We start from the raw sequence: 22,901 nt of genomic DNA on the forward strand, positions 1-22,901 counted from the left end.
GTCGAGAAAGCCATCAGGATTAGGCGCTACAATGTTGCTGGTAGTAGTCTTGCTACTTTGTTGCGGTTTTGCTGGCGTCCTGGAGCAGTCAGCGGTCGATCCTTGACAGAGGTCGAAGAGGGAGATGCGGAGGAACTCTGGTGAGCTCTTGCATTTGTTATCTGAAGAGAAACCCACAGGAGAGACCCTAAATAGCCCTCAGAGGAGGATTGGCCACCTAACCAGATAAGCACCTATCAGGAGGGGTCTCTGACGTCACCTGCTGGCACTGGCCACTCAGAGGCCTCCACTGTGCCCTCACACCCTGCATTCAAAATGGCAGAGGTCTGGGACACACTGGAGGAGCTCTGGGCACCACCCCTGGGGTGGTGATGGACAGGGGAGTGGTCACTCCCCTTTCCTCTGTCCAGTTTTGCACCAGAGCAGGGGCTGGGGGATCCCTGAACCTGTGTAGACTGGCTTATGCAAGGAGGGCACCATCTGTGCCCTTCAAAGCATTTCCAGAGGCTGGGGGAGGCTACTCTTCCCCAGCCCCTAACACCTATTTCCAAAGGGAGAGGGTGTAACACCCTCTTTCAGTGGAAATCCTTTGTTCTGCCTTCCTGGGACTGAGCTGCCCAGACCCCAGGAGGGCAGAAGCCTGTCTGTGGGTTGTCAGCAGCAGTAGCTGCAGTGAAAACCCTAGAGAGCTAGTTTGGCAGTACCCGGAGTCCTTGCCTGAGCCCTGGGGATGCGTGGGATTGGCACACAAATACCAGATTTGGCATGGGGGGACAATTCCATGATCTTAGACATGTTACATGGCCATATTCGAAGTTACCATTGTGAAGCTACATATAGGTATTGACCTATATGTAGTGCACCCGTGTAATGGGGTCCCGCACTCACAAAGTCCGGGGAAATTGCCCTGAACAATGTGGGGTCACCTTGGCTAGTGCCAGGGTGCCCTCACACTTAGTAACTTTGCACCTAACCTTCACTAAGTGAGGTTTAGACATATAGGTGACTTATAAGTTACGTAAGTGCAGTGTAAAATGGCTGTGAAATAACGTGGACGCTATTTCACTCAGGCTGCAGTGGCAGTCCTGTGTAAGAATTGTCTGAGCTCCCTATGGATGGCAAAAGAAATGCTGCAGCCCATAGGGATCTCCTGGAACCCCAATACCCAGGGTACATAGGCACCATATACTAGGGAATAATAAGGGTGTTCCAGTGTGCCAATCAGAATTGATAAAAATGGTCACTAGCCTGCAGTGACAATTTTAAAGACAGAGAGAGCATAAGCACTGAGGTTCTGATTATCAGAGCCTCAGTGACACAGTTAGGCACTACACAGGGAACACATTCAGGCCACAACTATGAGCACTGGGTTCCTGGCTAGCAGGGTCCCAGTGAGACATATAAAACATACTGGCAAATAGGGTTTTCACTATGAGCACTGGGGTCCTGACTAGCAGGATCCCAGTGAGACAGTAAAAACACCCTGACATATACTCACAAACAGGCCAAAAGTGGGGGTAACAATGCTAGAAAGAGGCTACTTTCCTACACTATGCGCCACTGCCTGCACAGGAGCCGTGGTCCCCGCTGAGTGCATCAACCACAACCTGCAACACAGGCCCGCCGAGTCATGGCGTCCGACATCCTGCCACAGCCTGAGTCCTGAGTCACCAACATCCATGGCACCTGACTCCGACGCAGCTCCTGTGGCCCAATGGTGCAATACCGCAAAGTCAACGCCTTGCATCTTGACCTGCTGGAGTCACTGACCCCGCCTTGTCGTAAGAAACAGACGCTTCTCCACTGACATCGCATCACCTGCCCTGCAACCGTAAGGAACCGAGGCCTCAGCTCCCCTGTAAAGCAGTAAGGAACCAACACCTCACCTCCCCGGTAGCAGTAAGGAATCAATGCAGCACCGGCTCCAGCAATGCCTCACCTCCCTGCCTCTGTACAATGTCTTTGTTTTCTCAACAGTTTCCAAGGTACTGTACCCGGGGTCCGTGCGACTCCATGACTGGCCCGTAATTCCTCCTGAGTGGTGTTGGACTGTTGACAGCGACTCAGTCAAGATGCTGTGATACCCCCAGGTGGAGCTATTGCACTCTTAAGTGCTGTACTAAGATTTAATCTTTGAAAATGTGTATCTTTACTTGTGTATGTTGTATTTTTCCTAGTTTTGGTCTTGTTTTACTCGGATAAGTATTAGCTATTTTCTTAAACCAGTGTGGAGTACTTTTGTGATGTTTTCACTGTGTTACTGTGTGTGTACAAATACTTTACACATTGACTCTGAGATAAGCCTAACTGCCTGAGCCAAGCTACCAAGGGGGTGAGCAGGGGTCATCTTAGCTGCGTGGCACCCTTACCCTGACTAGAGTGAGGGTCCCTACTTGGACAGAGTGCAAACCACTGCCAACTAGAGACCCAATTTCTAACAATGGGGATTGCTTAAAATATTTAAATTGAAGACTCAAGTTCATTATATTTTAATTTATTAGTGATTCTGTTGAATCACTGGTAATAGCTAAAACGAAATTCACATGAAGCATGTCAATATAATTTGCTGGTATCCAGAAAGCACTAATGTAAGTTTATATACATGAACTATAAGAAATTTGACACATGTCATGTTAGGTTTAAGATATTTTTGGGGATTGATTTCCTTAAGAAAAACACCGAATTTAATTGAACTCTATTTACATGTATGTCTTATGCTTATATTTTAGTGCACGATAAATGGACTTTAATGGCTATGATGAAGTGATAAATTCCGAAACACATGTTGGCCAAACATTTTACACAAAAGTTTTGTATAAAAACGAAACAATTAACTGAAAGGGGTGCCCCTTGCCAAATGTTTTGAACATTTATATATCACGTTACATCAGTCAAGGCAGGCTAGTACTTGTCAGAGGGAGCGGCACACTGTGCTGGTGCATAAGGTGTGATTGCCCAATTTGGATTGTGTAGCTTCAAAGGTAGGTAGGTAAGCAAAGGAGATACACAAATACTAATTGCAGAAAAAGATTGGCAAGAGAGTCCAGTCTTTCCAGATCCCTGCCTGCTGTAAATGCATAAATTCTACTTCGAGGGCATCTTTGTCTTGATACTTGGACTGTGTCCCTTTTTAACCAACTTAAACTTAACCAACTTAAACTTAAAAACAACGGCAAAAGCTTTGACTCTTTGCACCAGTACAGTCATCACTGGGCCCCGTGGCCTCCCCACTGGTAGCACTCATGCTGCTGTAGTCTTGTTAAAGACCAAAAGAAGTTTGACAGGAAGCCAGGACATCACCAGACTGGAAATAAAAACCAGCCAAAAATAAAGAGAATTTAAGCCTTCTCCCCGATGGGCCCCTCCGGAAAAAGAAATTACTAGGACTGTCACTGACGGGATCTCTGGAAAGTAGCACTGGGGTCTTTCAATATAAGGCGAATGCACTGGTGAGTACAGTCAGAAGGCCATCGGTGTGAATATCATTAGTAGGATGCGTGCTTCTAGTTAGATTTTTCCTGTAAAGGTGGCCATGGGGAAGCAGTCTAACAGACATGAACAGTCTGTGTTTGATGGGCCTGGCTGCCACTGTGCGTAGAGTAGTTACTATTAACCGAGAGGGTGAACGGGTCTCTGAGTCCGGGGGTCAGACTGCTCTGGAATGCTCAGTCTGCCAGCAGAGTGCCCGGGACTGACGCCTCTTATGAGGCTAGAGCGTTGCTCTGAAAACTGATTTTGCTGAAGAAGGCCCTGCTATGTAGGACACCAAGGGTTGGGATAGGACCCAAGGGTAGCATGAGAGTAGTAAAGTTAGGTACTTTTCCTATGCCAAGCTGTGAGATAGCATTCACATGGGTAACCTGGTGACCAAACATTATAAAGGATCAAGGGGACTAGTACCAAATAGCAACAAATCACTTTAGACTCCAGGAGGAGAATAGTAGGTCTGTGGACACACCAGGTCACCCACCTACAGCCACCAACCCTCTGAGATACTGTGGCACTCTGGAGTCTCCAACATGTGTCCTATACGTGGTGCTGGCACCTCTCACAGAAGTTGCAAGCAGATATTTATAAACAGAATCCTTATATATGAATCTCTGCTGTCCACTCATGTGCATCTTTCATAAGGAAGGGAATGGGAAGCTCATTCTTCATACCTATAGTTCCTTTTCTGCCCGCCTATATCAATGCCTTTATTCTCCCCTATCAAGCAGATCAGCAAATATTAGGTATGGAAGCCGGGATGTGGAATGAACACACCAATCCAGGCATCAGCCTTATTCCACTAACCTCTTTGTCCCATAAGTAAATATAAGTGGTTGCAGTGTCCTAATAGGTCAAATCCCCACAGGAAAATGTGAAGATTAATGTAAGACTGAGGTAAAAGGTCCACATTGGCTTTATGTCTCCCGAAAGTCATTGTCCATGTATTACCTGTATCACCCCGTGTGCGTGCTGTCAAAACTAACATGCATAGAACTGACCAACAAAGGACTGTGGTACGCTTAGTCTCGTCTATCCTTACTGGGAGGGATAATGCCAATTCTGTAGTTCCTTGAGTACATAAGCAGCAGGTGGAGGCAGTGTAGTTGTTGTGGGGTTTTGTGAATACACTACATGAGAAGTCTGTACTGCACACACCCACATTTAGGCCTGATCAGCCCAATCTAATTCATCACTCATTTCGTTCTAGAGGACTAAAACTAGACGGTGTCAAATTGCCTTCATTCTGCACAGGTGACCCAATGTGTAACTAAGGGTAGCAACAAGGAATGCTGTGGTGCTATGCATCCTTAGCGACTATAAGACTAGTTAATTTTCGATTCTAAGTTATCTTATTCACCAAATATAAAAAGAAGGAAATCTGCTCACATCGTTGGATGCACTGAGCTCCTCTGCCGCCTTCTCAAACTCAGGTTTCATTTTCTTGCAGTGCCCACACCCTGCAAAATAATTACAAAATTAAGAAGATTGACAAAGGATATGTGTGCTTTGTTTCAGACATTATGGTTCCAAACAATCTAGGCAACGCTCAGGATGCTACCAATTTATGATTACCTACATCTTCCTTTTATTTTTTTTAATCTTACCAGCCCCAGGACGTGGGCCAATGTGCAAAGTACTGTGAACAATGAAACACAGTTGCAGATACATGTCAGTCTGTCTTCAATAGTAAGTTCAAATCATGAGTGATATGGGTGCGGCGCTATAAGAAGGTACATGTATGATGGCGAGGAAATACTCAATAAGGTGAGAATACCAACCAGATCTGGGTTAAGTTACGGTTATTTAGTATCTTACACTTATCCCTTAGCATTACACCCCTTAAATCATGTATCTCAAACCCTTTACCCTGTGCCCGAACCCTTGGCCATATATTTCTTTCCCAGTACATTTACCCCCAACCTCTCAACTATAATCACTATACACATAACCCTTAACTTCTTCACAAAGATTAACTCTTTTTACGTAATTAAAATAAAAACAGAAAAAAACAGGATAGGGCTAACTTTAGGGTTATAGAAGGATAAGGATTTTTTTCATATAAAAATGTCAGTTTGCATTTGAGCTAGGTTAAGGTATTTAATGAAAGTACACTGCATTTCATTTAATTTGGGTCGTTATAGGTAGCCAAAGATTACTAAATCAATTTAATGTAATATATATATTTTGAAGATAACCTTGGGGATTAGGCTATTGTTAATCATTTAATTATGTTTTATATATTACTATTTCGTTTCATATAATGTCATTGAATGTTGTTCTAGGTTTAGAGGTGAGTATAGGACGAGGGTACCTATTTAAATTAAATACATATAAATTCATTGAGCGTAAGGGTCTGTATCAGAGTTACGTTTTGTCTTAGATCAATGTTGGCGTGGGATTAACAAAACGGGGCTGAAATAGCAGTAAGTTATGTTAAACAAAGTGGTGGTAGTTGATGAAGTGACTGCTGTAATAGTAGGTCAAGGTAGTGAACCTTGAGACAATAAAATAAAACTACAGCTAACGTGATGATGGGAGCTTTTTAATTTAACTATTGAATGCAGCTGCACAAGAAAGAACTCTATGTTGCTTCTGGGTCTCTAAAACATACAAAAATAACACCTTACCATGGATAGTGGAGTCAGCCACCATGACATGAGCAGTGCGGAGACGTAGCTTCTCGCTTCCCCACAAACCTGAATAGCCCCAGACAGGGGCCTCGGGTGATCACAGCGGGCCTTTCGGGCAGCCTGAAGATGCCACAGACCCTGGCCGAAGATCGCGCTTCCCCATCGCACGGCCGCACCCAAGATGGCAGTTGATAGTTGCGGATGGACTGCAGGGCACACACTGGCATAGTGAGCATCGCTTGATGGGCTGGGAATCCTCATTTAGCAAGGATGCAGCAACTTCCTACAAGGTTCAATGAGGGCTTCTTTGGATGGGACCTGGCCCATGATGGTGAGCCTCTCCCTTGGTGGCTCTGAGACAGAAAGCACAACACAGTGACATTGGGAGCCATACCTCTTTGTCCCAGGGGCAGGTGGGAGGGGGCTCACTGGGATTTCGCCCCCAGGACAGCAGCTGCATTGGTAGCTGTCCAAGAAAGGTAAGCTTCCCCATGGCAGCCCTCATAGGTGTAGCTCTAAATGGTGGTGACACTAGTGTGGGGGAGAGATACCCCCCGAATATTTCCCTTCCTGGGTTAGGGGGAAACCAATGTCTCCCTGCGGGTCCGTGGTTGCAAGCACTCTGCCTTGGTGAGGCCCCACAGTTGGGCTGCGATGTTCCCTGATATGCAGGGTCTTACTGGAAATGCAGAGTTCTCTGGCAGTAGGGCACTGTGCCCAATTACAGCGCACCTTCAAGGTACCTGGAATTCTGTGTGGTACTACCCTAGCCTGAACTGGACTGCTTGGCTGGTCAGGTGGGCCCACACCATACCACATTCCTCTCCTTTACTGGACAGATCTGCGGACTGGCCGGAAGGCAATAGGCTACAGTTGTTTACAAAGGGAGCCCGTTGTCTGCAGGGGACTGGGTGCCTGCTGGGAGGAGGTGTGGTCAGAACTTACATGCTCCTGGGCAGACTTGCTTCTGACTGCTGAGCCTGCGTTATTGCTTCTTCCCTTTCCACCCCCCCCTCCATACACTGTTGGATATGGGACGCACACAACGTCACAGGGATGACGAAACCCCTAGTGCCTCCCAGGAGGGGATCATTGAAGGCACTGGGGGAGGGGACACCCTCACCATGGATTTTAAGCTGGAAAAACTCCTGGCAGCAATACACTCGACTGGTGACTGCTTGGAGGGTAAAATGTACTATACTGTGTTGGAACAGGGCCTGGGGGAATTCCAAGAAGGTATGTGGGAGAGTATCAGTTCTGGAGGCCATGGTTCAGACCCTGATGCTTGAGTCCCAAGCTACAATGCATCGGCTAGCAGACCTTGAGGGGCAAACTGGATGACTGGTCACCCAGAGGGACAACCAGGAGGGAAGGGCCCACCTCAATAATGTCAAAGTAGTTGGTCTGCTAGAAGGCGTGGAGGGCAATGCTATTAACGATTATCTGGAGAACTGGCTCCAAGAGGTGGTGGCCACAAAGGGCCTTTCCAAACTTATGTTTTGAACTAGGTCTACCCCTCAAACCCATGGTGGCCACCTCCTACAATTTCAGGATCACAACTTCGTCCTTCAGCAGGCCTGCACTCACGGACCATTTGTGGTGGAAAATGCAAAGGTATTGCTTTACCATGACCCTGACTTTACTCTCCAAGTGCAGATGCAGCGCACAGCTAAGTTAAGTGAGGACCTGTTGTACTCAGTACTCTTTCTTGCCCCCGAGTATCCAGGCTGACAGCAAGACCCATTTCTTTACTGACCCTTTTATCGCGTGGGACTGATTGGAGAACTATGATGCAGGGTCTGTGTGTGCTGACCAGTCGGCCCCTCGACAGTAGACCCGTCACCAACATGGGGGCCTAAACACCACAAATCCAACTGACACACTAAGCACCAGCAAGCTGAAGAGCATATGAGAGTGATAGAGGTGGTAGCACCATGGGCTCCGGAGAGAGCTATCCTCATCCAGGCGCATGTTCCCGAAGGTGCTCTACCTCAAGCTTGGTGAACTCTGTCGTACTTGGGCTGAGTGAGGTCCTCCGGGGGTGACACCTGGCTTGGTGGATTACATTATTTGACTACCTCTTGGTTATCTGCCTCAGTTTACCAGACATAGTGATGGGGTACAGATGGGGCTTATTATATCCAATCTTTGTACTATGCATGACACCATTTTATACTGTCTCACAGGTCTGGGCGTGGGTCTCTTCCCCATGCTGCTTGTTTTATAATGTTCTGGACTATATTCCTTTTGAGATGCCATTCCCTTGGCTCTTTCTATTACTCCAAGGTGGACTTGGATGGCCCTGGTAGCAGGCTCCTGTTTAATAGACCTGTTGTCTTCCAGTATTGGTTTTGACAGGATGTATGCATGCCTCAGTCCAGGGTGGAGGATGTGAGAGGGTTATTAGACTTATTATGGTTATTATTGGGGGGGGGAGGGAGAGTTCTTTGTTTTCTGCATGATGTGATGGTGGCAGTTGTGGTTGCTGTGTTACATAGTTCCCCTTGCGCATGGTGCCCCCAACCAAGCTGATGGATGCTTTTGGCAATTGGGTGCACCATTGGCGGTTGGTAGATTGTTGGAGGATAAGGAACCCAGAGGCCAGATTTTACTCACAGTTCTGGCGTACATGACTTAGAGGTGTGATTGGAAAGTTCTTTGTTGACCTTGAGTATGTGAGACGGTGGTAGAAGATGAGTATCTGGCACAAACATACTCTAAACATTGCCCCCTGCTGTTTAGTTTCCGATGGTCTCCTCGTAAGGCCAGCATCCCATCTTGGAGGCTAGACCCGATAATGTTAGAGGATCGGGTGTACTGGTCCACACTAAATGCGAAGATTGCTGATTACTGGAATGATAATGAGGGCTTGGCATCATCGATCGGGATTGAATGTGAGGCTTTTAAAGTGGTTATGAGCAGCTACTTCATCACTAATAAGGTGGGGGTACATGCCTAGCTGCACTCTGATATCCAGCAGCAGGAGGCAATATTGGATGGACTCCCTGAGAAGTTGGGTAGCACACTGGGTGCAAATAGGAAACAGATTTAGGCCCAGTGCTTTCTGACTCCGCATGGAAGTCGATATTGACTTCCTCCTCCAGGGTATCTCGGAAGCCTAGGTTTAAACTTACCCAATTATTTTTACCTTCACCAGGCATTTCTCACACCATATAGATTAAATGCTATATTTCCAGGGGTGTTGGCAGATAGCCCTCGTTGTCGTGCACCGAAGGTCGATTTTTTCCATATGGTTTAGACCTGCCCAAGCCTAACTACGTATTGGGCCTCTGTAGAAAGGTGATACAGTGGGCTACTGACACGCAATTTGACTGCTCCCTGCAGTTCTGCTTGCTGGGCCTGAACGCGCATGTCACAGCCCAGAAGGCAACCAACCAGTTTGCATATTTAGTCCTGATACTGGCCAGGAGGCAACTGACGAGTTGGGAGCCCACCTATTACCTCGACCTGGGTTGCTGGGGTAGAGAACTGAATACGTGGACGGAGTGTGAGACGGAGGCATTGCAAAGTGAGGAGGCTAGAGCTGTATGAAGAGTTCCCTTACTCCCTGAATGGGACGAATATTGGCTACTTGCCCGAGCTGGGACATTTACGGAAGCTTTAGAGGCGCAGTGTTGTCTTCACCTGCTTCCCCTTCCTTTTCCCGCACAAATCACACAATCCCCTTATGTTTCTGCTGAAAACAGATCACCTGCGACCCTCAAGTAACTTTGTTGGGCAGCGTAGGGCCAAGTATGTGTGTGAGATGTATGAGTTATGCTTTTGGTTGAGACGGATGGGGCAGGGGGCGGTGATGACTGCTCACCTACGGCCTGGGAGGGAGTTGCTTGCACCTGTTCCCAGAAGACATTTTCTAAATTAGCACTGGATATACGATTGCCTGTGCTCATTCTCGGATACCCACGGTGTCTGGATGCATGCGCTTTTTATTATTGTCATACTAACACTCACCTGCCTGATTTGTTTGATGCGGTTAGATTTTTTTTTACGTGTCCTCGGTCTTCTTGGCAAATTTCTTTGATATTGATTTTCGTATTGGAAAATGCAATTAACAAATTAAACAAATAAAAAAGAACACCGTACCATGGAAGCACTCAATATAGCACTAACAAATAGAGCGGATAACTTGGGGATGACTGTGGTGCAAAAAGAAACGCTAGCTGGAAAAGGACGAGTCCTGTTTAGAATTCACCACTGTGAATACATCATAAGAGGAGTGTCGAAATCACATTTTTCTTTTGCGATTCAGCATGAGAAAGGGGCCTGTTTAGGGCGTTTCTTCCTCATACCGTATGGTACTTGCATGTATGTACTGTAAAATGCATTTTGCCATGTACAAAAGGCAAAATGCGACTCAGTAACTTGTTACCAAATCACATTTTTCTTTTGCGATTTGGTATGAGGAAGTGGCGTATTTAGGGTGTCCCTTCCTAATACCGAATAGCACTGGCACGTCTGAATGTTTTGCGACCGGAATGGGGCTGCAAAACATTCATATATTGCCGGCTCCGTAGAGGAGGCGGTAACCCAATTGCAAATGGGATGGGGTCCCCAAGGGACCTCTCCAACTTTGTCAATGTGAGTGAAAACATTTTTTAAGAACAGGCAGTGGTCCTACAGACTACTGCCTGCTCTTAAAAAAATTAAAAGAAAACTTTGTAGTTTTCTTTTTGTACTGCATCCTGTTTTCCTTTAAGGAAAAATGGGCTGCATTACAAAAAAGAAAAAAAACTGCTTTAATTAAAAAGCAGTCCCAGACATGGTGGTCTGCTGACACTAGCAGACCACCATAGCTGTGAGTGCTGGCCATTCCTAATGGGTCACAAATTGTAACCTGCCTCACGAGTACTGTTGAAGGAGGTCCCTTGCAACCCATTTGGGAATCGCAAACAGTGTTAACACACTGCAGTACATTGTGGTTTGCGATTTCCTAATGGCAAAATGGATTTTTAGTACATCTGGTTCCTAGTGCCAGGCAAACAGAAGGCATGTGACTGGCAAAAGTGTGCCCAGAAGGACAAACAAAATAGAAAACTTTTATTTCGTATAGTTAACTTTATTTTATTTTGCAAAATCTTCTTTTCTCATTTTGCACTCATGGTTCGTTTAGTTTTTACAGTGGGAATTGTTAAGAAAAGATGATGATTATCTTGTTCTAAATATTGCAAAGCAACATTGTTTCTTTCTTACGTGTAATTTACGAAATTATACTTTAACACATAATTGTGCAGTACGGCCCAATCCAATCCACTCCACTCCACTCCAATCCCCACTACCTCAATTTACACCAATCCACCCCAATCCAATCCATCCCCCTCCAATGAACTCCATCCCAGTCCTATCCACCCCACATCAGTCCAATCCACCCAACTGTAATACACTCCACTTAACCTCAGTCCAATCCATCCAACCCAAATTCAATCCAATCCCATCCACCCCAACAATCCAATCAGCCCCACTCTAATCTACACCATCTCAATCCAACCCATCCTCTTTGAGACTACAATCAGCAGACAATTAAAAATGTGCATCTTCTCTGTGGGGCAGTAAGGTCTTGGTTACTGGGTGTATACCATGTGCTCCTTCAGCAAGCGCCTGGACACACTCAAGAGTAATGATGCACTCTATAAACTCTCCATTCATTCGCTCACTCATTTAATCAAACTCACCACAATCCAATCCATTTCACTGCAATCCAATCCAAAACAATCCACTCCAACCCACCTTACTCCTATCCACCCACTCCAATTCAGTACAATCCAAACCAGCCGAATCCATTCCCTCCCACTCCAATCTACCTCACTCCAAAGCAATCCACCCCTCTCACCCTGCCCTCCAATCCAAAACAATCCACCCCACTGCAATCAAACCTTATCTACCACACTACCCATCTAATCCACCTCAATCCATTTCACTCCAATCCAACCCACGCATTCCAATCCTTTTCACCCCACTCCGATCAAATCCCCCCATTCACCCCACTCCAAACCACTGTACTTCAATCCGCTCACTCAAATCTATCCCACCCCAGTCCAATACAATACAATCCACCACCCTCCAACCCAATCCACTGGAACACAATCTAACCCACTGCAATCCTATCCGCTCCACCCACCCCACTCTAATTCAATCCACCCAATCAAATTCACTGCACACCAATCAACCACAGTCCTATTCAATCCAATGTAATCCACTCTGCTCCAATCCACCACCCCCCAATCCAACTCACCCCACTCCAATCCAAAACAATCCTCTCCGCTCCACTCCAATCCACCTTACTCTTATCCACCCACTCCAATCCAGTTCAATCCAATCAACCCCACGCCAATCCACCTCATTCCAAAACAATGCACCTCACTCACACTCCCCTCCAATATAAAACACCCCCACTCAAATCTAATCTAATCCACTACCCATCCAATCCACCCTACTCAATTCAATTCCACTCCAACCCAACCTACCCATTCTGATCCTATCCAACCCACCCACACTTCAATCCAATCCCAATCCACTACACTCCAATCCAATTCACCCTACCTCAATGCACTCACTCAAATCCATTCCACCCCAGTCCAATACAATCCACCCCACTCCAATTGACCCTGCTCCAATCTACCACACTCTAATCCAACCCACACAATCCAATCCACCCCATGTAATCTGCATCCACTCAATCCAATCCACTCAATTTCACCACAATCCATTCCTCCCAACCCTTCAATAAATTTCAACACAATACAATCTGCCTCAGTCCAATTCATCACAATGCAATCCACTGCACTCAAACCAAACTTCCCCACACCAATCCAAAACAATCTACTCCACTCCAATCCACTAAACTTCAATCCAATCCAGCCCAATCCAATCATCTTCACATCAATCCACCTCACCCCAATTTACCTACTCAACCTGCCATCCGATCCACCTCACCCCAATCCACTCCACACCAATACAATCCATCCCATACCAATCAAATCCTCCCCACAACAATCCGCCTCGCTCAAATCCAATCCAGTACAATCCACCCCACTCCAATCCAATCTAATCTACCCACTCCAATCAAACCCACCACATTCTAATCCAACCCAACCCACTCCACCCCACTCCAATACAATACAATCCAAGCCACTCCAATACATCCTGCTACGATCCGCGCATTCAAAATTACCCCACCCCAATTCCAATACAATTCATCCCACTACAACCCAATCCTATCTTATCTACCCACCCCACTCCAATTTCAAATCCACTATCCAATCCACCCCAATCAAATCCACCACACCAAAAAATCCACATTCATGTCCAATCAGCCCCAATACAATCCACACCACTCCAAACCACACCAATTTAATCCACCTCACTCCAGTTCAATCCACCCCCCAGTTCAATCCACCCTTCTCCAATCCAATCCATCCAATCCACCCAACTCCAGTCCACTTCACCCAAATCTAACCCCCACCCCACTTCAATCCACCCCATCCACCCCCCCATTTCAATATACCCCACTCCAATCCACCCCATCCACTCCAGTCTACCCCACTATCCATCCAATCCACCACAATGTACCCACTTCAGTCCGATCTGCCCTAATCTAATTTAATCCACCCACTCTGATCCAACCCATCTCATCCCGGTCTAACCCACCCACTCCAATCTAATACACCCCTCCAATCCACTCACTGAAATCCATCCCATACCAATTCCAATACAGTCCTCACCACTCCAATTCAATTCACTGCAATCCAATCCACCCCACTCTATTCCTATTTTATCCACCCACCTCACTCTAATTTCAATCCACTCCAACCCACCTCAATCCACCACACCAAAAAAATCCACCATATTCATGTCCAATCCAATCCACCCCAATCCAATCCACTCCTTCTGAATGGAATCCACCCCAATCTCTTCCACCTCAATCCACCCCAATCCACCTCACCCCAGTTCAATCGACCCCACCCCAATCCACCCCACTTCAGTCCACCCCACCCCAATCCACCTCATCCCATTTCTGTCCACCCCAATCCAGTACATCCCCACCCAGTCCACCCACTCCAATCCAATATACCCCATCCCAATCTAATCCAAACGACTCCAATTTACCCCACCATACTCCAATCCTCCCCCGCTCTACCCCAGTTCAATCCACCCCACCCAATCCACCCACCCAGTTCAATCCACCTCACTCTAATCTACCTAACTCCAATCCAGCTAATCCAAGCCATTCCAACCACCACCTCCACTCTATCCCACTCCAATCTAATCTACTGAACTTCATCACAATCCACTTTAATCCAATTTGACAATCTACTCCAATCCAATCTAATCCACCCAACTCCATATCACTCTACCCAATTCACCCCACTCCAATCCATCCCAATCAAAGCCATCCCAATCCAATCATTTCAATCCAATCTACTTACTCCAATCCAATCCACCAAACTCCAATGCACCCCACCCTAATCCATTCCACCCTACCCCACTTCAATGCACACCCCTCCAATCCATCCCATCCAATACACCCAGTCCAATCCACCCCACTCCACTCAATCCCCGTCTACTCCAGCCCCAATCCATCCCACTCTACTCCAATCCACTCCAACCTACTACTTCAATCCACCCCAACCCACACCATTCCGCTTCACTGAACTCTACTGTACCCTACTCACCTGGCTCCACTCTACTTCCCCATCCCACTCTACGACACTCCATACCACTAATGTTTAACCATGCTGAACAGCAGGCACACTGGTGTACAACATGGTTAAAACACATTGCCAAAGCCAATAGATATTGTATAAGCGAGACCTATTGGCTTTGCCAATTTTTGTTCTAGAACTATCTGCGGAATACAGTTGCCTACCAATGTTAAAAGTAATTTTGAAAGACACAGCCTCGAAATGGAATTCAGAGTTTTATTCTTTAATATAAGTAAAGGACTCTTGCGCAGGAATTATGTCCTCTATTGTTTTCCAACCTCCGGCCATTCTCATTGTCCACCCACTCCCAACAATACCTTGCTGAAAAATGTACCTAGGTAATGTAAACTGTATTTCTAGTTTATATCTCTAGCTAAATATCAACTAAGTATTTTTCAAAATCCAAACTAATTAAACACAATAAAAGTTACTGGGGCAACAAGGCAAATTAAATTTAATCATGATCCTATTTTTAGGTTTGATGTTTAAAAGCGTTTGCACACTGCATGTTGAATGTATGAAAATGTATATGTACTCTAAGTAGATTTGATTCAGCCTCCTTCAGACATTGGGGGTTATTACAACTTTGGAGGAGGTGTTAATCCGTCCCAAATGTGACGGATATACCACCAGCCGTATTACGAGTTCCATAGGATATAATGGACTCGTAATACGGCTGGTGGTATATCCGTCACTTTACCATCACTTTTGGGACGGATTAACACCTCCTCCAAAGTTGTAATAACCCTCATTGTCTTCTTTGGCTTGGGAAGCTTCACCCAATGGCTTGGTATATTGCCGACTATTTTTGTTTCAATATTTCCTACCAGGAATTTGAGTGTATCCTTCCACCTCTATTTGAATGCATGAGGGACTATTTTACAAAGCACACACTGACACCACACACTCAACTCATGATCGCATAAATGCATTGTATTGCAGCAAGCAATTTGTTATTGCTTTAGTCAGAGCTCAAATGCAAGCTTCATACCTACTGGCTTCGACTGAGTTTTTTGTTTCTTATCAGACTGAGATCATCTCCTGCACTACATAACTGCCAGTCTTTTGGGCTTAGCTGGGCAGTCTCAATTATGTACCTTTGGGGCACAGGCAGACTGACAGTGAATTTCCTCCAGAGTTATTAATAGAAGCAAGAACAGTGAAATGATAGATAAAAAAAAATACAATTTATTGAACTTCTTGACCCGTATCGGGGTATTGATTTCAAAGTGCTCCAAATGGATTCTTTAAAATGATTTAATGCGTTGTAAACTCCTAACCGGACTTTTCTTGCCACATAAACTGAAAAGTAAAACAGTTTCACATAAGTGAGCCAACTGCTGTCATGAGCTCAAAGCATACACACAAAAGGAAACAGAAGTTCGCTAGCAGCGAAACATATCGGCAAAAGTGCAATTATCAATGTCATGCAAAGCGCTCGACTACTGCCCAGCGAGATCGCGATGCCTACGAAATAAAGAGAAAAAGTAGTCCAGAAACCATTCGGAAAACATGGAGCCTCATATTATTTCAGTAGTTGGCCGTGTGCTCGAGGCGAGCTAAACACCGGAAAAGGCATGACATATGCATGCCTTTCACTAATTAAATCAAGTGAATTGTAAAAGGCAAGCCCACAAACCAACCAAACTGATGGGCAGGACATGGGTGTGGTTACAAGCCCGTAGAGAGATAACAACAGGGACAGAACGCTTTGTGCTCGACCCTAAAAACACTTTTTACATTTTTTACTGCAAATTTGTGACATCGTCGTGAATTCATGATAAGAATTAAAAAAAGAAACCCAAAAGAGCGGTCTCCCGCGCTTTTTTTTTTGTAATAAGTGCTAGGATGGGCCAGGTCCCAGGAGCACTGAAAATATAAAGAGGGGACACATGGAGCCCCCTCTAGGGCTTATATTTGCCCTGAGGACCGCCACCTCCCAAGGGCTTTGTTCATATAACATCCTATAATGGGATGGAGGGGAGAAAGAGATTATCATTACAAAAGTCTCTCTATGCAATGACTTCAAAGAGTAAGACTAGAAAGATGTTTGCTACAAATATTATAGTTATGTTTGGATGAAGAGCAGACCAGAGTCGTTTCTGGCCTAATGGCCAATATCTGGTGCGGTCACTCAGTAGGCTGAAGGTTCAAATCCTAATATAGCTTAGCAGTGTGTTTGTTTATAGGCTAGTTTTTTGACTGTTAAACCTTACTAGTGATACAACATTTACATTTCTTTCCTATCACATGTGTGGGTTAAATGTCATAGTTATGTCTAGGAACAAAGGGGTAAGGAGTCATTTGTGGTGTAATGGTTAAGATCACAGACCCTCACATCAAAAGTTGAGAGTTTTACTCCAGGTGTGCTTGTGGTCTTTTCCCTTCTTTAATTTAATTTAAACTTCAAAAGTTAAAGGTTAATACTTAAAGGTGATCTCACTCGTTTTAAATGACAAAATACTTTTCTTTTAAATTTGCCCTAAAATATCTCATTCTATGCATATCAATCATCAAAGCCTAAATTGCTGTCTCTCTGAATTACTCTCTAGCTCTCAGAGTTGGATGGTTAGGGGGGTTGGATGCAGGGCCTGGCTCCAGGCCAGGCCCTGCGACCAACCCCACAGTGCATGGCCAAAGGCTGTGCACGGTGCAAGTTTGGGTGGTTATAGGGGGTTGGCCATAGGGCCTGGCCTAGGCCCTGTGCCCAACCACCGCCGAGCACAGTCGAAGGCTGTGTGCGGTGGTAGTGGGATTAACTTATAGTAATGAAAATTACTTTATGTTAATAAAAACCACAGAAACTCACTGGAAAAAAACGAAAGGGATGTTCTAGTTAGGAAATACAATTAAAAAAATATAGAAATTCAGTATAAAAAAAAAAACATAGGTTACAGGGGCGTTACAGTTAGGCTACATTTTAAACAAGGCGAGGGCACGAGTTATAGCTACTTGAGATAACTAACTATAGTGACTTTCTATGGTTTTGTCTGTTTAAAATATAAGCTTAACAATAAAGTCTCCGTAACCGTTGTTTTTTTAAGTTAAATATATATATATATTTCTATTCAAATAAAAATACATCTGCAATTTAGTTTATACTTCAAAACATACAATATGTTAATATTTTAACTACAATAGAAACCTACCACTAATAACATTATTTGTACAACAAACAGATGCCCAAAATATTTCAAAACAGCATGTTTTGATTAATCGTAGCTTGGTTTATATGGTCCTCTGAGCACCACTGCTGTAGGGGAAAGGATGAAAGGGACTGTCCGCCATCCTGGGATCTGAACATGTGACTTGCACATTACCCACAGACCCTAGACAGGGCCTCATGTGGAGTCAGCATACAGTCTTTAAATAAGAAATCTCTACCGCCATTTTGTGACACAGGGCATTTGGGGTTTGGTGTTACTGCTTCTGCACAAAAGAGCCAGCAGGTCTAATAGCATGCAAAGCCAAGTAATTTGAGACACTATGCATTATTTTAAAACACGATGTACTAGATAACCCGTCGAGCACAAACCAGACGAGTGCATGTTGTACCATTATTCAACAATCAAATCTCCAGGCAACGACAGAATGAATTGAAAATCAAAAACGCGTATAGCATCCAAATGCAGACAGCAGTTACTGCCCAACACATGATTTATCAGCTGTCAGAACATCTATCGGATTTATTTCTTTTGTCTCGCCTTCCTCGCTCAGTTTTAGCACCTGCGTGTCACAGTATAATCCAGCCTGACAACCCCAGGTGTGCCTCGGATTCTCTATATACATGGCTGCGATTTGTTCTGGGGTTTGACTCGCAGGGGGGCAGGAGAGGGTATCCGACAGATTAATGTGGGTGGCCGGCCGGCGAGGGATCTTGACAGATAGATGGAAGAAAGTTTCTCTCTCCCGCCACACTGGGAAATAAACAACAATCAAGTTATCAACTTCACAAATGTCTGGGAAGGCTCCGGGTGGCGCAAACACCAACCGCGGCCTTCACAGAAGCACACAGGAGAGCGGGCTCTTAAGTAGTGCCCAAACGGAGTTAAGCACAAAATTACTTGACAGGCACTAAGCGACTGACGAGCAAATGGCACTTCTAGGAAAAGTAATGACTGAAACTTAAAAGGTAAAAAATAACTGTATTCAGAACTTATGGAGCGAGCATCAAACCTGATTGTTATTTGCTCTTAAAAATATGCTGCTATGCTATATAATGTGTTTTGTATGGCGATGGGATGCCTGTACTTTCAGTGATGTAGCGAGGGTCCATTCGGCTCTTGGTCAAGCTCTGAAAATGGGCTCCCTAACTGCTTTATGAGCAGCAAGATATAGCAATAATCGGGGTTCAGTTGGCACTTCAAGTCTACGAGCCCTGGTGCCAATGCACCTGCTGCACCACTGATAGTTACGACCCTGTGCAAAGCTTCGGCAACACAGGAAAATCTGCAATGCAGTGCTGCGTTTTTCACTCAGTGCTTGAGGTAATAACCATCCAGATAAGACTGACAGATATTCGGGAAAAAGCCAACTAAGCAGTACCTCCCTGAAAGCAAAGTTGTACGTAATTTTGAAGGTAGGGCGTTCTACATGTCCAATAGTACCTGTAATTTTGTCTACTGGAAATTGCAAACGTTTGTACGTTATTTTGGGCTTTAATTTGTAATACTGTTTCCATGGTACAACTCTCAGTCTTCCACATATAAAACAGTTGGCAAAATATACCCGTTTTAACAGATCAAGGCACATTTTCTTACTTCAAAATAATATTAAAAACTGATGAACTGAGAGTAAATCGCTCAAACTGCTTTGACGTGCTGGGTAATATGGGTAGAAGTCAACAAAGGCACCTTCAAAGTATGAACTATCAGAGACAAATACTCTATTCACTTTTTCCCTCCAGCATATTATTAGCCTATTACAATTCGGGGGACGTTTCGAGAATGGAACCTTCTGTGAGCACGTGCTTATCCTTTCACACTCCACAGCAGGGCCGGCTTTAGGACTGGTGGTGCCCTGTGCGACAGTTTATTGTGGCGCCCCCCACACCATGACCTCCTCCTCAGTTTCACTCACTACTACCCGGCAAATGTGCCCCTCATCTCTCCATTGCTCCCCTTTCACATATATTGTGTTTTAAAGCACTTGTAAAGGCTGACTTTACTAATCCACTCAGCTAGCCACATAAAATGTAGGGGCATATTTCAAATCAAAAACATTTATAAAGCGTGCTACTCACCCGTGAGGGTCTCAAGGCGCTAGGGGGAGGGGGTTACTGCTGCTCGAAGAGCCAGGTCTTGAGTTGCCTCCGGAATGCGAGGTGGTCCTGGGTGGTCCTGGGTGGTCCTGAGGTTGGTGGGGAGGGAATTTCATGTCTTGGCCGCCAGGTAGGAGAAGGATTTCCCACCTGCTGTGGCGGATGCGAGGGACGGCGGCGAGTGCGAGGTTGGTGGAGCGAAGTTGACGGGTGGGCGTGTAGAAACTGAGGCGACAGTTGAGGTATTCGGGTCCCTTGTTGTGGAGGGCTTTGTGTGCGTGGCTGAGTAGCCGGAAGGTGATCCTTTTGTTGACGGGAAGCCAGTGCAGGTGTCTCAGGTGGGCGGAGATGTGGCTGTTGCGGGGTATGTCGAGGACGAGGCGGGCGGAGGCGTTTTGAATTCGCTGCAACCGCCATGTTGTGCCGTGTTTTAAATACAGTGCACGCATGGTGGCGTTAGGGGAGCGCTAAGGGGCGCAAGAAAATTGGTGCAGGACTTTGTGCAGCACCACTTTTTCCAAATGTGCCCCATAGGGGCATATTTAAGAGCCCCTAGTGCTATTCTAATGCCACATTAGTGTAATTTTTTAAAGCTAATGCGACGTTAGAAGGCCAAAAACACTGTGCCATATTTACAAAGTGGCACAATGCAAGCATTGCGCCACTTTGTAACCCTTTGCGCTACATTATGCCTGAGCCAGGCATAATGTATGCAAAGGGGGCAACCCCCGTAAGGGGGGCCTAAAAAATGGCACAAAGAAATCTGACAGATTTCCTGGCGTCATTGTTTTCCAGCACTTTTAACGCCTGCTCAAAGCCGGCATTAAAAGGATGCTTCCATTTGTTGCAATGGGCCTCTGGGTGCTTTGCAGGAGCTAATCCTGCAAAGCACCGGACTAGCATAAACAATTCTGACACTAGTCCCCTAACTACTGCCATGGTGCGCCGTATTTTAAATATGACGCACACATGGTGGCGTTGGGGGAGGGGGGGTGCTAAGGGACCCAAGAAAAGTGGCCCAGCACTGTGTGCAGCGCCACTTTTTCCAAATATGCCCCATAGAGCAGTGCTTAATTTGGAAATAAAAAGGTGCCGGTGCCCAAAGGCCTCCTCTTAAACAAGCGGCTGCTGCAATTAAATGTGTGAACACGGAATACAGGGGGAGCGTAATCCTGAAGCCATCTCGGGCCTCTTCAATCCATTTACAGGCACGTCCCTGCCCCTTCAGCTCACTCTTGCAGATTTCTGCTTTTTCCCATTGTGACGCTTTTCGTTTTTCTCTTCCTCCATCTTTCCCATATGTGTATTTTTCTCGCAGTAAATGCTTGAGGCAGAAAAATAAGCGCTGGCCCTCAAAAATAAGTGCTGGTGCTCCGCACCGGAAACACCAAGCACAAATTAAGCACTGTCATAGGGGCAATATTTAAGAGCCCCTAGTGTCATTCTAATGCCACATTAGTGCCATTTCTTTACACTAATGTGGCGTTCAAAGGCCCAAAACGCTGCGCCATATTTACAAAGAGGCGCAATGCAAACGTTACACCACTTTGTAACCCTTTGCACTAAATTATGCCTGCACCAGGCATAATGTATACAAAGGGGGCATCCCCCTTTAAGGGGGACAAAAAAATTATGCAAAGAAATCTCTCAGATTTCTTTGCATCTTTTTTTTTTTTCCTGCACTTTTAACGCCTGCTCAGAGCAGGCATTAAAAGGAGGCTTCCATTGGTAACAATGAGCGTCTGGGTGCTTTGCAAGATTAACATCAACATTTTTTATGCTAATCTTGCAAAGCGCCGGACTAGCTAATTCTGAGTCTAGTCCCCTAACTGCCACCATGGTGCGCCGTATTTTAAATAAGAAGCACACATGGTGGTGTTAGGGGGGCACTAAGGGGTGGAAGAAAAGTGGTGCTGCACTGTGTCCAGCGACACTTTTCTTAAATACGCCCCATAGTTCTGTTTTTTGCAGCAGGTATATTAACCATCTACGCTACTTTATGTTGAGTCAAAGCTGCCACAAGGCAAAACCAACACACACACACACTTTCTCTCTCTCTCTCATTAATCATATGAGGTATCTTGACATTTTAATTATTTCTCGAAGGCTAAACGCACAAGGAACTTTTCAGCAGGTGCCTTTAAATCAGAAGTTTTGGAAGTTATTGCTAAACACAGCGCCCCCCTGAGGTCAGCGCCCGGTGCGGACACACCGCTCGCACCGCCCAAAAGGCGGCCCTGCTCCACAGATGGTGGGTGATTAGCTTGATTCAAAGTACTCAATCGATTCCTGGACAAGCTCAGTTAAGGAGTTAATTGTAATAATTTTCCTAATATTGCGGATGGGGCTGTTTTTAAGGCTTCCTATGTAGGCGCTCGAAGTGTGGGGACAGTCCTCAGCCAAGACTGATCGGGCACCGAGGACCTTCTCCAGCACCATGTGCAAGGCCACACAATCCTTGTACTTTCGATATTCCTTCCCTATCAATGCTAAAAGCCCCCAAGATTACGTTTTTCAAGTATAACGTTCCATGTCTTAATACCTTTACTGATCTAATCACAAAGCTTGCACGAATGGCACAATGCACATCTTACAAAGAAACATACTCAAGTTTCTCACTGACAGTGCTAATTTTGAGCCAGTGGTTTCCGGTGCACGGCACCAGCACTCAATTGTCAACACCCTCACTTAGGAAAGGCTGCCACACTATGGTAATGTTTGTCTAATTTAGAGTTTATCACAATAGCAGTTGTTTATTATTTCGACACACATTAACATTCCTAATACCTGCCACCCAAGCCA

General features: G+C 45.4%; 1 protein-coding gene across 1 annotated transcript in view; it reads right to left on the minus strand.

The window, feature by feature from the left end:
- PDIA5 (protein disulfide isomerase family A member 5) overlaps positions 1-22,901 on the minus strand; it is an 828,396-nt gene that overhangs the window by 259,514 nt on the left and 545,981 nt on the right. Inside the window, exon 12 of the mRNA XM_069224665.1 lies at positions 4,876-4,946. Coding sequence (XP_069080766.1) covers positions 4,876-4,946 — 71 coding nt within the window. The remainder of the gene's footprint in view (positions 1-4,875; positions 4,947-22,901) is intronic.

This window comes from Pleurodeles waltl, chromosome 3_1 (assembly GCF_031143425.1).
Source record: "Pleurodeles waltl isolate 20211129_DDA chromosome 3_1, aPleWal1.hap1.20221129, whole genome shotgun sequence".
NCBI lineage: Eukaryota > Metazoa > Chordata > Amphibia > Caudata > Salamandridae > Pleurodeles > Pleurodeles waltl.